The 12283-nt window shown below is 40.8% G+C and overlaps 1 protein-coding gene across 25 annotated transcripts in view; it reads right to left on the bottom strand.

Moving 5' to 3' along the window:
- Nucleotides 1-220: 220 nt before the first annotated feature.
- LOC139367377 (transcription elongation factor A protein 3-like) overlaps nt 221-12283 on the bottom strand; it is a 29170-nt gene continuing 17107 nt past the window's right edge. For 12 of the 25 annotated variants that reach the window (XM_071105574.1, XM_071105589.1, XM_071105609.1 and 9 more), the window contains 9 exons: nt 10806-10874; nt 8016-8078; nt 7780-7854; nt 7506-7666; nt 7242-7297; nt 6890-7045; nt 5290-5436; nt 4977-5048; nt 221-4849 (listed from right to left, as the gene is read on the bottom strand). In XM_071105574.1, the coding sequence (XP_070961675.1) occupies nt 4841-4849; nt 4977-5048; nt 5290-5436; nt 6890-7045; nt 7242-7297; nt 7506-7666; nt 7780-7854; nt 8016-8078; nt 10806-10874 (808 nt within the window). In that variant the 3' untranslated portion in view covers nt 221-4840. Of the gene's footprint in view, nt 4850-4976; nt 5049-5289; nt 5437-6889; nt 7046-7240; nt 7298-7505; nt 7667-7779; nt 7855-8015; nt 8079-10805; nt 10875-12283 lie in introns of all 25 variants that reach the window. The other 13 variants (XM_071105578.1, XM_071105596.1, XM_071105709.1 and 10 more) reach the window with 4 other exon arrangements.

The raw sequence follows: 12283 nt of genomic DNA, 5'->3' as shown, positions 1-12283 counted from the left end.
CTCAATTTAATACGAACAATTAGATGCTCTTTCTCATATGTCTTACATTTATCCCATACAGATCTCAGTGGTAATTACACATTGTTATCTTGGACCTCTCTCACTATGAACTATATATGAGAGTAATTATTACAGGTCTGATCAATTCATGCAAATGTAATCACAGAGATATCTCTACATGATCTCAAAGTGTTGCTGAAGTGTAAAATCATCACAAAAGTGGAGCAGATATGATTTATTTCTATTAATTCATCATTCAATATACATTCATACTGTTCCAACACAAGTAATTTGTTGCGTATACCTAGCTTTTCTCAAGTGTGTTTGGGAAATTAGCTGCAAACACAATACCGGGAATAGATGTCAAGTCACGGACAACAACTTTGCCCAAAACATGCTCAAGGGCAATTACAACTGTTTACAGGGGTTTCCAATAGGGGCACAACATGAAAGCAAGTACCATGTGTTATATCTTGCGGCAAAGAATAACCTGCACTTTCAAATTTGCTAATAAAGTGCCCATTTGTCACCTGATTCCTCAGAGGCAAAGAAGAATTCAATCTGTCCATACTTTAGTACATTAGAAGGCAAAAAAAACAGTACATTTGTTCCTTTTTCCAATAATGCTTTGATGTGAGACGAGTTCTCTTAACTTGTGCCCTGTGAAATGCCTTCAATGAATGCCGTGAATTAATGTGGCGACCAACCTGTTTTTTTATTTTGCCTTGCCTCCAGTTAAAGTAACATTTTTTACCTTGGCAAGTCAGTTAAGAACAAATTCTTATTTTCAATGACAGCCTAGGAACAGTGGGTTAACTACCTTGTTCAGGGGCAGAATGGCATATTTTACCTTGTCAGCTCGGGGATTCGATCTTGCAACCTTTTGGTTACTAGTCCAACACTCTAATTCCGAGGCTACCTGCCACCCATATTTAGCTAACATACTCTAATTCCACTGATTTCAAAACTTGATTCTCCAGAAAGTGGAGAACAACACTTATGCAGCTTCACTACACAATACATACTTTTTTTAAAAGCCGTGTTCGACAGGATTACCAACACAGACTGATGAGCTCAAATAGCCAGAAGATCTATATGGCAGACCAATCTGAACTCATCTCTCGGCATATCCAGCCCACTCATTATCTCAGCCAATCATGGCTAGGTGGTTGCTCGCTTTTTCTGTGGCTTAACCAACAAGGCTCGTAATTTAACAATTTTATTTGTATTACAGATGGCATACTAGTTTGTTATTAAGGCACATGAAAGTTCACGTTTGAGAAAGCATTTCTGCCAAATAAAACACATTTTGATTTTTAAAAATGTGACTTGCCTGGTTTCCTGAATCAGGTCACATGCTCTCAATGCAATTTGATAGGAGTGACGCCATATCCAAAGTGGCTTCCCTTGACACTTTTTTGGTGAGCCAGGATCATTCGCTGTTGAGCACACTCAGTTTAGCTCAACGCTGATTGGCAATTATTTTATACTTTTTTTTTTTTTATCAAGGGAGGCCAAATGCTTGCTGACTTCCTTTGCTTTCAATGCTACATGTGGCAACAATGTCATACTCTTTTGGACCAGACAGCATCAGATAGATGGCGTACACATACAGAGACACAGGGGCACAGTTTCACTTGAATGCTTTCTCCGGTGAGATACAGTACATTCAGCCTCTTGTGAATTGAAGGAAAATTATGAAACACAGAGAGATGAAAGATAAAATAATAGGTTTTTTTCTTGGTAAATGTTTTGTGGAAGCCTGGCTTCCCGTCCTCTATAGATTGTGAGAGAGCAATTTGAGAAATTAAGAGTGAAAACTTGACAAAGACATGTAACTATTGTTGGTGGACAATTTGATGCTTTCAAATACGTTTCTTAGCTCATGGTTCTATATTATTTTATTCATTTTGATTTTTGATTTGTGGCAATGATATTCTGCTTGACCAAAGTCAAAGCCCTCAAGTTTGGCCTGTCCGCCTGCGGGACACATCCTCTGCTCTCTCCGCAAGCTCTCTGTCCATTCTTAGCCTGTAATTTTGGTAATTTGTGTGGTATTAAAGATTCTGCTAATGTGTAAAATGTGTATAAACATGCAATTTTTTTGATAGTTCATGCAATGTTTTTACTATAAAGGAGATCTTTCCACCCCTACTCTTGTCCATGGTGGTCTGCGAACCCACAACCTTCTGGCCTGCAGCCCTGTGAGCTATCAAAATTCCTGCAATGCCATGGTTAAAAATGAAAGTTTCTAAAACTGCATATCTAAAGCTCTGTTCTGTCCAAGAAGTGAGGCTAAATGGTAGACATGTTCTCTGCTATCCACTTTATACTTTATTATTTTGTTTATAGGGGAGGGTCACTTGTGTTTAAGTAAAATATATTTTGCTGAAGGGCTATCAATTTTAATTTCTGAGGCCCCTTTTTCTCCATGTAACCCTCATTATACAGTACCAGTCAATAGTTTGGACACACTTACTGATTCAAGGGTTTTTCTTTATTTTTTACTATATTCTACATTGTAGAATAATAGTGAAGACATCAAAACTATGAAATAACACATATGGAATCATGTAGTAACCAAAAAAATTGTAAACAAATCAAAATATGTTAAATTCCTTAAAGTAGCCACTCTGCCTTGATGACCGCTTTGCACGCTCTTGGCATTCTCTCAACCAGCTTGACATGGAATGCTTTTCCAACAGTCTTGAAGGAGTTCCCACATATGCTGAGCACTTGTTGGCTGCTTTTCCTTCGCTCTGCGGTCCAACTAATCACAAACCATCTCAATTGGGTTGAGGTCGGGTGATTGTGGAGGCCAGGTCATCTGATGCAGCACTCCATCATTCCCCTTCTTGGTCAAATAGCCCTTACACAACCTGAAGGTGTGTTTGGTCATTGTCCTGTTGAAAAACAAATGATCGTTCCACTAAGCGCAAACCAGATGTGATGGGGCATCACTGCAGAATGCTGTGGTAGCCATGCTGTTTAAGTGTGCCTTGAAATCAAAATAAATCTCAGACAGTGTCACCAGCAAAGCAACCCCACACCATCCCACCTCCATGCTTTACAGTGGGAAACACACATGCAGAGATCATCCATTCACCTACTCTGCGTCTGGAACCAAAAATCTAAAGAATTGACTCATCAGACCAAAAGACAGATTTCCACCAGTCTAATGTCCATTGCTTGTGTTTCTTGGCCCAAGCAAGTCTCTTCTTCTCATTGGTGTCCTTTAGTAGTCGTTTCTTTGCAGCAATTCAACCACAAAGGCCTGATTAAGGCAGTCTCCTCTGAACAGTTGATGTTGATATGTGTCTGTTACTTGAACTCTGAAGCATTTTTTGGGCTGCAATCTGAGGTGCAGTTAACTCTAATGAACTTATCCTCTGCAGCAGAGGTAACTCTGGGGTCTTCCTTTCCTGTGGCGGTCCTCATGAGAGCCAGGTTCATCATAGCGCTTGATGGTTTTTGCGACTACACTTGAAGAAACTTTCAAAGTTCTTGATTTCCGTATTGACTGACCTTCTTGTCACAACACAACTGACTGGCTCAAACACATTATGAAGGAAAGAAATTCAACAAATGAACAAGGCACGGCTGTTAATTAAAATGCATTCCAGGTGACTACTTCATGAAGCTGGTTGAGAGAATGCCAAGTGTGCAAAGCTGTCATCAAGGCAAAGGGTGGCTACTAAATGTTTATATTTTTTTGGTTTACTGCATGATTACATGTGTTATTTTATAGTTTTGATGTCTTCATTTTCTACAATGAAGAAAATAGCAAAAGTAAAGAAAAACCCTTGAATGAGTAGGTGTGTACAAACTTTTGACTGGTACTGTACAGGATACATTTTTCTTCCTTGCCATCTTGTGGCTACTCTTAGTGGTACAGTATATTGACATTCCATTTCACCTGTTTGATCAATTTGACAATTACATAATGTTTGATAAATTAGCATAATTTCAATACTGTTTACTCATTATGCTGCAAAGCAATACGTAGGCAAATATGTTATTACTATTCTATATATTATACTGTACTTATGAAAATAACCAACTCCACTTATTCATAAATATTTATAGACATTTTAGCTGCTCTTTTGAAATGTCAAATAGTTTTTTGGTCTTTAACTTATCTAGAAAAATTAATTATATTATTCCCTTAAGCCCAAACTGAAGCCCAAACGGTGACAATAAAGAAGTTTGGGCTTGAGATATTAACAATAAATCTGTCTTAATTGAAATGGGTTGCATGATAAGCTTTCATACTGTATTTCTATTTGTTCTGTGGTCTTTGCAGATTTAAATAGAATATACAAAAAAAATGTAAGATGCATTTTTGTAGTCTGAAATTCATAAAAGGCTGCTGCATCTCCTCAGCACCATTGAATTACCTGTGTTCAACCAGGACAGATTAAATGACACAGCCATCAATCTGGAGACTCTCAACCCCTGCCTCTCACACAAATGTTTTCAACTCCCATTAATTTATCATTATTATTTTTTAAATGTCAACTTTATTTAACCAGGCAAGTCAATTAAGAACAAATTCTTATTTACAACCCGGATGATGCTGGGCCAATTGTGCACCGCCCTATGGGACTCCCAATCACAGCCGGATGTGATACAGCCTGGAATTGAACCAGTAACTGTAGTGACGCCTCTTGCAATGAGATTCAGTGCCTTAGACCGTTGCGCCACTCGGGAGTCCATCTTAAAAAGTCAATTATAAATCGGAAGTACCGGTATTCATTTTTGTAAAATTACTCATTGCTAAACATTATAACCCCTCATAGAAAAATGTGGTCTGCAACATCGTCATTGGAGCTGGGCCACATCAGCAGAACTGGAATAGAAAACAAATTAATATTAGTACATTTATAGATTATTTATGTCTGTGGACCATTGTTGTGCCTCAGAGACACCACTGTATGTGCTGGGCTTTATCTGAACTGGTGAGGGAAATGTCTCACCTTCCAGCGGTTCCCGCACTCGTTACACAGAACAAAAGTAGTCATAGGCTCATCAGCGCTGCGGGTCTGCATCTACACACACCCCAAGAAATACAAAGTCAGCTTTCATAAAACAGCACAGGCTGTCTCCACTGTATCTCACTGTGTAAAATGGAACTGGTAGAGTGAACAAAATAAAACTGATATTGGGTCAGTATGTAGAGCATATGTATGTTTTCAGTGCAGTGAGCCGTGTGTATCTGTTTAAGTAAAATACAGTATATACTTGGTAATAAGCAGAATAGGGTGTGTATGCAGAGTACGGTATGTTTACCTGGTTGTAGGTGCAGTTCTTTTTGCCGCACTTGCTGCACTGAAACAGGTCAGAAATGGTACCGCTGGTTTTGGACAGTTGGTGTTCCCTAATGGCCTCCTTAGTCAGATTGTTCCTCAGCTGCTTCAGCTCATCACTAGCCATCTCCTAGATAGTCAGAAGTTTACATACACCTTAGTCAACTACATTTCAACTCAGTTTTTCACAATTCCTGACATTTAATCGAAGTAAAAATTCCCTGTCTTAGGTCAGTTAGGATCACCACTTTATTTTAAGAATGTGAAATGTCAGAATACTATCGCGGAGAGAATTATTTATTATTTATTTATCTTTTATTTCTTTCATCACATTCCCAGTGGGTCAGAAGTTTACATACACTCAATTAGTATTTGGTAGCATTGCCTTTAAATTGTTTAACATGGGCCAAACGTTTCGGTTAGCCATCCACAAGCTTCCCACAATAAGTTGGGTGAATTTTGGCCCATTCCTCCTGACAGAGCTGGTGTAACCGAGTCAGGTTTGTAAGCCTCCTTGCTCGCACACACTTTTTCAGTTCTGCCCCCAACTTTCTATCGGATAGAGGTTAAGGCTTTGTGATGGCCACTCCAATACCTTGACTTTGTTGTCCTTAAGCCATTTTGCCACAACTTTGGAAGTATGCTTGGGGTCATTGTCCATTTGGAAGACCCATTCACTTCCTGACTGATGTCTTGAGATGTTGCTTCAATATGTCCACATAATTTACCTCCCTCATGACGCCATCTATTTTGTGAAGTGCACCAGTCCCTCCTGCAGCAAAGCACCCTCACAACATGCTGCCACCCCCGTGCTTTACATTTGGGATGGTGTTCTTCGGCTTGCAAGCCTCCCCCTTTTTCCTCCAAACATAACGATGGTCATTATGACCAAACAGTTCTTTGTTTCATCAGACCAGAGGACATTTCTCCAAGTATGATCTTTGTCCCCATGTGCAGTTGCAAACCGTAGTCTGGCTTTTTTATGGTGGTTTTGGAGCAGTGGGTTTGTCCTTGCTGAGCTGCTTTTCAGGTTATGTCGATATCGTTTTACTGTGCATATAGATACTTTTGTACCTGTTTCCTCCAGCATTTTCACAAGGTCCTTTGCTGTTGTTCTGGGATTGATTTGCACTTTTCGCACCAAAGTAAGTTCATCTCTAGGAGAAAGAAAGCGTCTCCCTCCTGAGCGGTATGACTGCTGCGTGGTCCCATGGTGTTTATACTTGCGTCAACTTAATGTATGTACATTTCTGACCCACTGGAATTGTGATACAGTGCATTATAAGTGAAATAATCTGTCTGTAAACAATTGTTGGAAAAAGTAGATTTGCCAAAACTATAGTTTATTAACAATACATTTGTGGAGTGGTTGAAAAACAAGTTATAATGACTCCAACCTAAGTGTATGTAAACTTTCGAGTTCAAATGTCGATAGATAGACAATCTCTGAGGGAAATTTGTCTACTCTACTCAATATTTTGGTAGGTGCTTGACTTTCTTGACTCTCTCTTTGATACAACCTCTTAGGAATATGTTAGAGGCAGGGGTGCGTCATGGGTTGATATGACAGAAGTTTACAGTACCTCAGCAGACATGATGGCGAAGCGCCTCAGCTCGATGCCTCCAGCCAGGACGTTCCTCCGCAGTCCAGGGTTTTTGGGGTCCTTCAGGTTGCTGATGCGGCTCCGCACCCTGTTTTTATACTTCATATCTGTGGATCCCATCTCCGTGTAAATATGTGCAGGATAGTTAAGGAAGCGTTCATCACCGTCTGACTGAAATATCTAACGGTGACAATAAAAGATCAAACAAATATAACATTTGTTATATTCAAAGCAAAGAGAGCAAATGGCAGCTCTGCAAACACACTGCAACCTGAAACCAACCCAAATTGGTAAAATACTTCAGAAACACATGCAGATTTAAAAGGATATGATCTTCAATCTCTGCTGCCATGGAGTCACAGTTTGTCCCAAATTCTTTGAAGTTGTCTGAGGAGATAAAACTGAGGGTATTACGTTTCCTCCTTTTCATCTACAAAATCTATCAAGCTGTGTGTAATGTAACCATTAGTAATTTCCATACTGTATGTGTGAATGAATGTGCATTGAATGAGTCACTTTATGTGTAGATTGATCTCTTATCTCTGTGAGTGTCTGTACTTGTACTCATTCAGTTAGTGGCTGGTCTTTTCCCCACCATCTGTACGTAGAGCGGCAGCCAGCATCTCGATGCACTTGTCCCTGATGGTTTCTCCAGTGGCAAGGCAAGGGGACAGGGGAACCCCTGCTGAGCTGAAGGAGGGGGACATGGGACTGGTGGGGGTGGTGGGAATCTTTGGCATCTCTGGTTTCCCTCTCCTGGTCATAGTATACACAAGCCAGACAGCATATACATCAATCAAGAGTTTAACATCTGAACCATATTGATTTCAGTAGTACAGTAGATAGTATTTTCCGGTTAAAAAGGGTACCGTTCAATACTGTCCGTTGAGGACTTTCTCTGCAGAGGACCAGGGTGAGAGGACTTGGAGCTAGGAAATTCTTTCCTGAAACAGACAGACAGAAAAAGACATGGAGTGAACTAACGTCCTTATCTTAATGTGCTCCATTATGCAAAGTTTATAAAAAATGCCTTAATGAAGCAGCAAAATAAATAAGAAAAAGGGAAATTTGCTTTTCTATCTGCATAAGAAAGGGGCCCTCTTACGTCTCGCTAGAGAGCTTCTTAGCCGAGGGTGAGTTGCTAGTCTTGGAATCCACAGAGTCCCTCCTAAAGAGAGGTAGTAAATTAGGAATTATTTGAAAGCGAGAAAAGGGGGTTACTACCCACTGATTGATTCAATGTAATTTCAACAAATAAAACAAATCTATGTGACAACTTTGTCAAAAATGTGGAAAAAGTACACTTTTTTCATCCAAATTTGAACAAAAAATGCAATATGGCTTGCTTGCAGTGGTGTAAATTACTTGAAGGAAAACTCAACCCCAAAATGTGTCTTAGTATTTGTTTCAGTAGTCCATTGCTGATATAGTCCCAAAATATTTTGCATGTAAACAATCAAGTTTTCAAGATACGAAACTTTCAAAATACAGAAATCTGGCCCATATGATACATTTTGCATCATATGATGCTGCGTTCTGCAACATATGACACAAAATGCATCAGACAGGCAAGATTGGTTTCAGAATAGAGCAAATCAAGTTACAGAACTTTCAAAATACAAATGCATTGAGCTTCGTATTTTGAAAGTTGCAAAACGCAGCATCATATGATGCAAAAACCATCATACGGGCTAGATTTCTTAGTCCATTGTTGATGTAGACCCAAAATAGTTTGTATGTCAACAATCAAGATTTCAAGATGCCAGATTGTTGTATATTTCAAGTTACGTATCTTGAAAACTTGATTGCTGACATATAAACTATCTTGGGTCTAGATCAACAATGAACTAAGAAATCTAGCCCATATGGTCATTTTTGCATCATATGATGCTGCGTTTTTCAAAATACAGAATGTACTGTATTTTGATTTTTTCTTTAAGTAAAAATACATAAGTCGTTTTTTGGTGGTATTTATACTTTACTATTTATACACTTAACAAAAATATAAATGCAACATGCAACAATTAAAAATATTTGACTAAGTTAGTTCATCTAAAGAAATCTGTCAATTGAAATGAATAAATTAGGCCCTAATCTATGGATTTCACATGAATAGGAATACAAATACGCATCTGTCATTCACATATACCTTAAAAAAACATTGGGGAGTAGATCAGAAAACAATTCAGTATCTGGTGTGGCAATAATTTGCTTCATGCAGCGAGACACATCTCCTTCACATAGAGTTGATTGTGGCCTGTGGATTGTTGTCCCACTCCTCCTAAATGGCTGTGTGAAGTTGCTGGATATTGGCGGGAAATGGAACCCGCTTTCGTACACATCGATCCAGAGCATTCCAAAACATGCTCAAATTGGTTGACATGTCTGGTGAGTATGTAGGCCAAGGAAGAACTGGGACATTTTCAGCTTCCAGGAAATGTGTACAGATCCTTGCAACATGGGGCCGTGCGTTGTCATGCTGAAACACAAGGTGATGGCAGCAGATGAACGGCACGACAATAGGCCTCAGGATCTCATCACGGTCATCGATAAAATGCAATTGTGTTCATTGTCCGTAGCTTGTGCCTGCCCATACCATAACCCCACCACGGGGCACTCTGTTCACAACGTTGAAATCAGCAAACCGCTCGCACACCCAATGCCATACACGCCATCTGCAATCTGCCCAGTACAGTTGAAACCGGAATTCAGCCGTGAAGGGCACACTTCTCCGGCGTGCCAGTGACCATCGAAGGTGAGCATTTGCCACTGAAGTCGGTTAAGATGCCGAACTGCAGTCAGGTGAAGACCTTGGTGAGGATGACGAGCACGCAGATGAGCTTCCCCGAGACAGTTTCTGTGCAGTAATTCCTCGGTTGTGCAAACCCACAGTTTGATCAGCTGTCCGGGTGGCTGGTCAGACAATCCTGCAGGTGAAGCCGGATGTGGATGTCCTGGGCTCACATGGTGAGACTTGGTCTGTGGTTGTGAGGCTAGTTTGTTATACTGCCAAATTCTCTAAAATCACTTGAGGTGGCTTATGGTAGAGACATGAACATTCAATTATCTGGCAACAGCTCTGGTGGACATTCCTGCAGTCAGCATGCCAATTGCACACTCCCTCAAAACTTCAGACATCTGTGGCATTGTGTTATGTGACAAAACTGCATATTTTAGAGTGGCCTTCTATTGTCCCCAGCACAAGGTGCACCTGTGTAATGATCATTACTTCTTGATATGCCACATGTCATGAGGATGGATTATCTTGGCAAAGGAGAAATGCTCACTAAACAAATTTGCACACAAACTGAGGGAAATAAGCTTTGTGTGTGTATATCTGGGATCTTTTATTTCACCTCATGAAACATGGGGCCAACACTTTACATGTTGCTTTTATATTTTTGTTAAGTATATTTTTGGCAACTTAATCCACTACATCCCTAAAGAAAATGAGCACTTTTAACATACATTTTCCCTGGTACCAAAAAGTACTTGCTCAGGCAGGACAGAATGATGGTACAATTCACACACTTATAATGCGTCATCATCCCTACTGCCTCTGATCTGGCGGACTAACTAAACACAAATACTGCATTTTGTAAATTATGTGAGTGTTAGAGTGTGCCCGTCTGTCCATAAAATAAAATAAATCTACTAGCATTTACTTAAGTATGACAATTGAGTACTTTTCCCACCACTTTTCGCTTGTTATGTAGATTTCATATTGATGTCACGTTATATGGCTATTCAATCGAATATCAATTAAAACTAGATGCTGACGGGTGTACTTCGCCCACTGGGTAGCTCATGGCAACGTATTAAGGCATTTAGCAGTAATGACAAGAGAAGTGTCTGTCAGTCATAGTATTGAATCTGAATGAGAGCCAGTACCTACCTGTCTGATTTGGAATCAGTCGAATGACGTTTCACAGAATGGCTGGGCTTGGAGTCAGTGGAGTCCTTTCTACAACAACGAGAGAGAGAGAGAGAGAGAGGAAAACATGTCACCTTGTGACACTGCTGTCTGTTCATCTGAGTGAGTGTTAGATATTGAGAGTGACGAGGTAAAGCTTTAAATTATATCCTGTTTCTACTTTCATTTGACCATTTTACTACTACTACTGTTGCTGATCAGTTGGGAAACTGATCAGCAACAGCAGTGGCAACTCCCAGGTTCTGTTCTCTACTGTGCGCAAGCTCCTTAAACCTGTGAACAACTCAGCCTCCCCAGAACGGTGCAATCAAAACCGGTTTCTTCCAAAGCCAAATTGAAAACATCTGACACCGTCATGTCCTCTCCAGCACCTGTAGTTGATCTACACAGTCCTACGCTCCCTGAGTCAAGGATCTCCATGTTCACCACAGTCACTGCAGCTGATGTAACCAAGCTGGTTAAAACAATGAGGCTCACCACTTGCTCACTTGACCCTATCCCCACCTCATCTGTCAAGACCTAGTTACCTGCTCTGTAGCCTTTTTTTCACAGAAAATCATTAACAAGTCCCTCACCACTGGATGTGTCCCTCCACAGCTCAAACTCGCCACAGTCACAAAACAGTACTTAAAAAAGCCTGGATCTGACCCTGACAACCTCCAGAACTACAGGCCTATCTCCAACCTGCCCTTCCTGAGTAAGCTCCTCGAGCTTGCTATGTCTAGCCAACTCCAACAACATCTTGCCACTCACAACCTACTCGAGCCCTTCCAGTCTGGTTTCAGACACAGAGACTGCCTTGGTAAGGGTCACCAATGACCTCCTCATGAATGCAGACTCTGGGGCTGCCAGCATCTTCATACTGCTGGACCTCAGTGCAGCGTTTAACATGGTCAGCCATGCCATTCTGCTAGACCGCATGGAGAAGCTACTGGGCCTGTCAGACACTGTCCTGGACTGGTTCAGGTCCTAAGCTCACTGATCCGCCAGGGGGGGTCCCTGAAGGCTCGGTCCTAGGGCCACTACTGTTCTGGATCTACATGCTGCCACTGGGAAACAGTGGACTGGGCTTTAACTTTTATGCTGATGACAGCTGTATATCTCCACAAACACTTCCAATGCCACTGCATTCCTCGTCAGTTGCCTGTAGGACATCAAAGTGTGGATGCAGCAGAGTTTCCTGCAGTTAAACTGCAAAAAGACAGCGGTTGTCCTGATTGGCACTGGCATCAGACTAAATCGGCAGCTACAGCCTCAATATTGATGGTGTCAAGATCCTCCCCTCCAGTGAGGTTCGCAATCTAGATGTGACAGTCAGCTCTCGTTTGAGGCCCACATCAATGTGTTTCCAAAGTTACATTTTCCATCTATGGAACATTGCCAGGTTACGACCTATACTTTTACAGCCTCCAGCTGAGCAGCTCATCCACACCTTTATC

Source organism: Oncorhynchus clarkii, chromosome 2 (assembly GCF_045791955.1).
Source record: "Oncorhynchus clarkii lewisi isolate Uvic-CL-2024 chromosome 2, UVic_Ocla_1.0, whole genome shotgun sequence".
In the NCBI taxonomy this organism is placed as follows: domain Eukaryota; kingdom Metazoa; phylum Chordata; class Actinopteri; order Salmoniformes; family Salmonidae; genus Oncorhynchus; species Oncorhynchus clarkii.
This window is presented reverse-complemented; position numbering and strand designations above follow the sequence as displayed.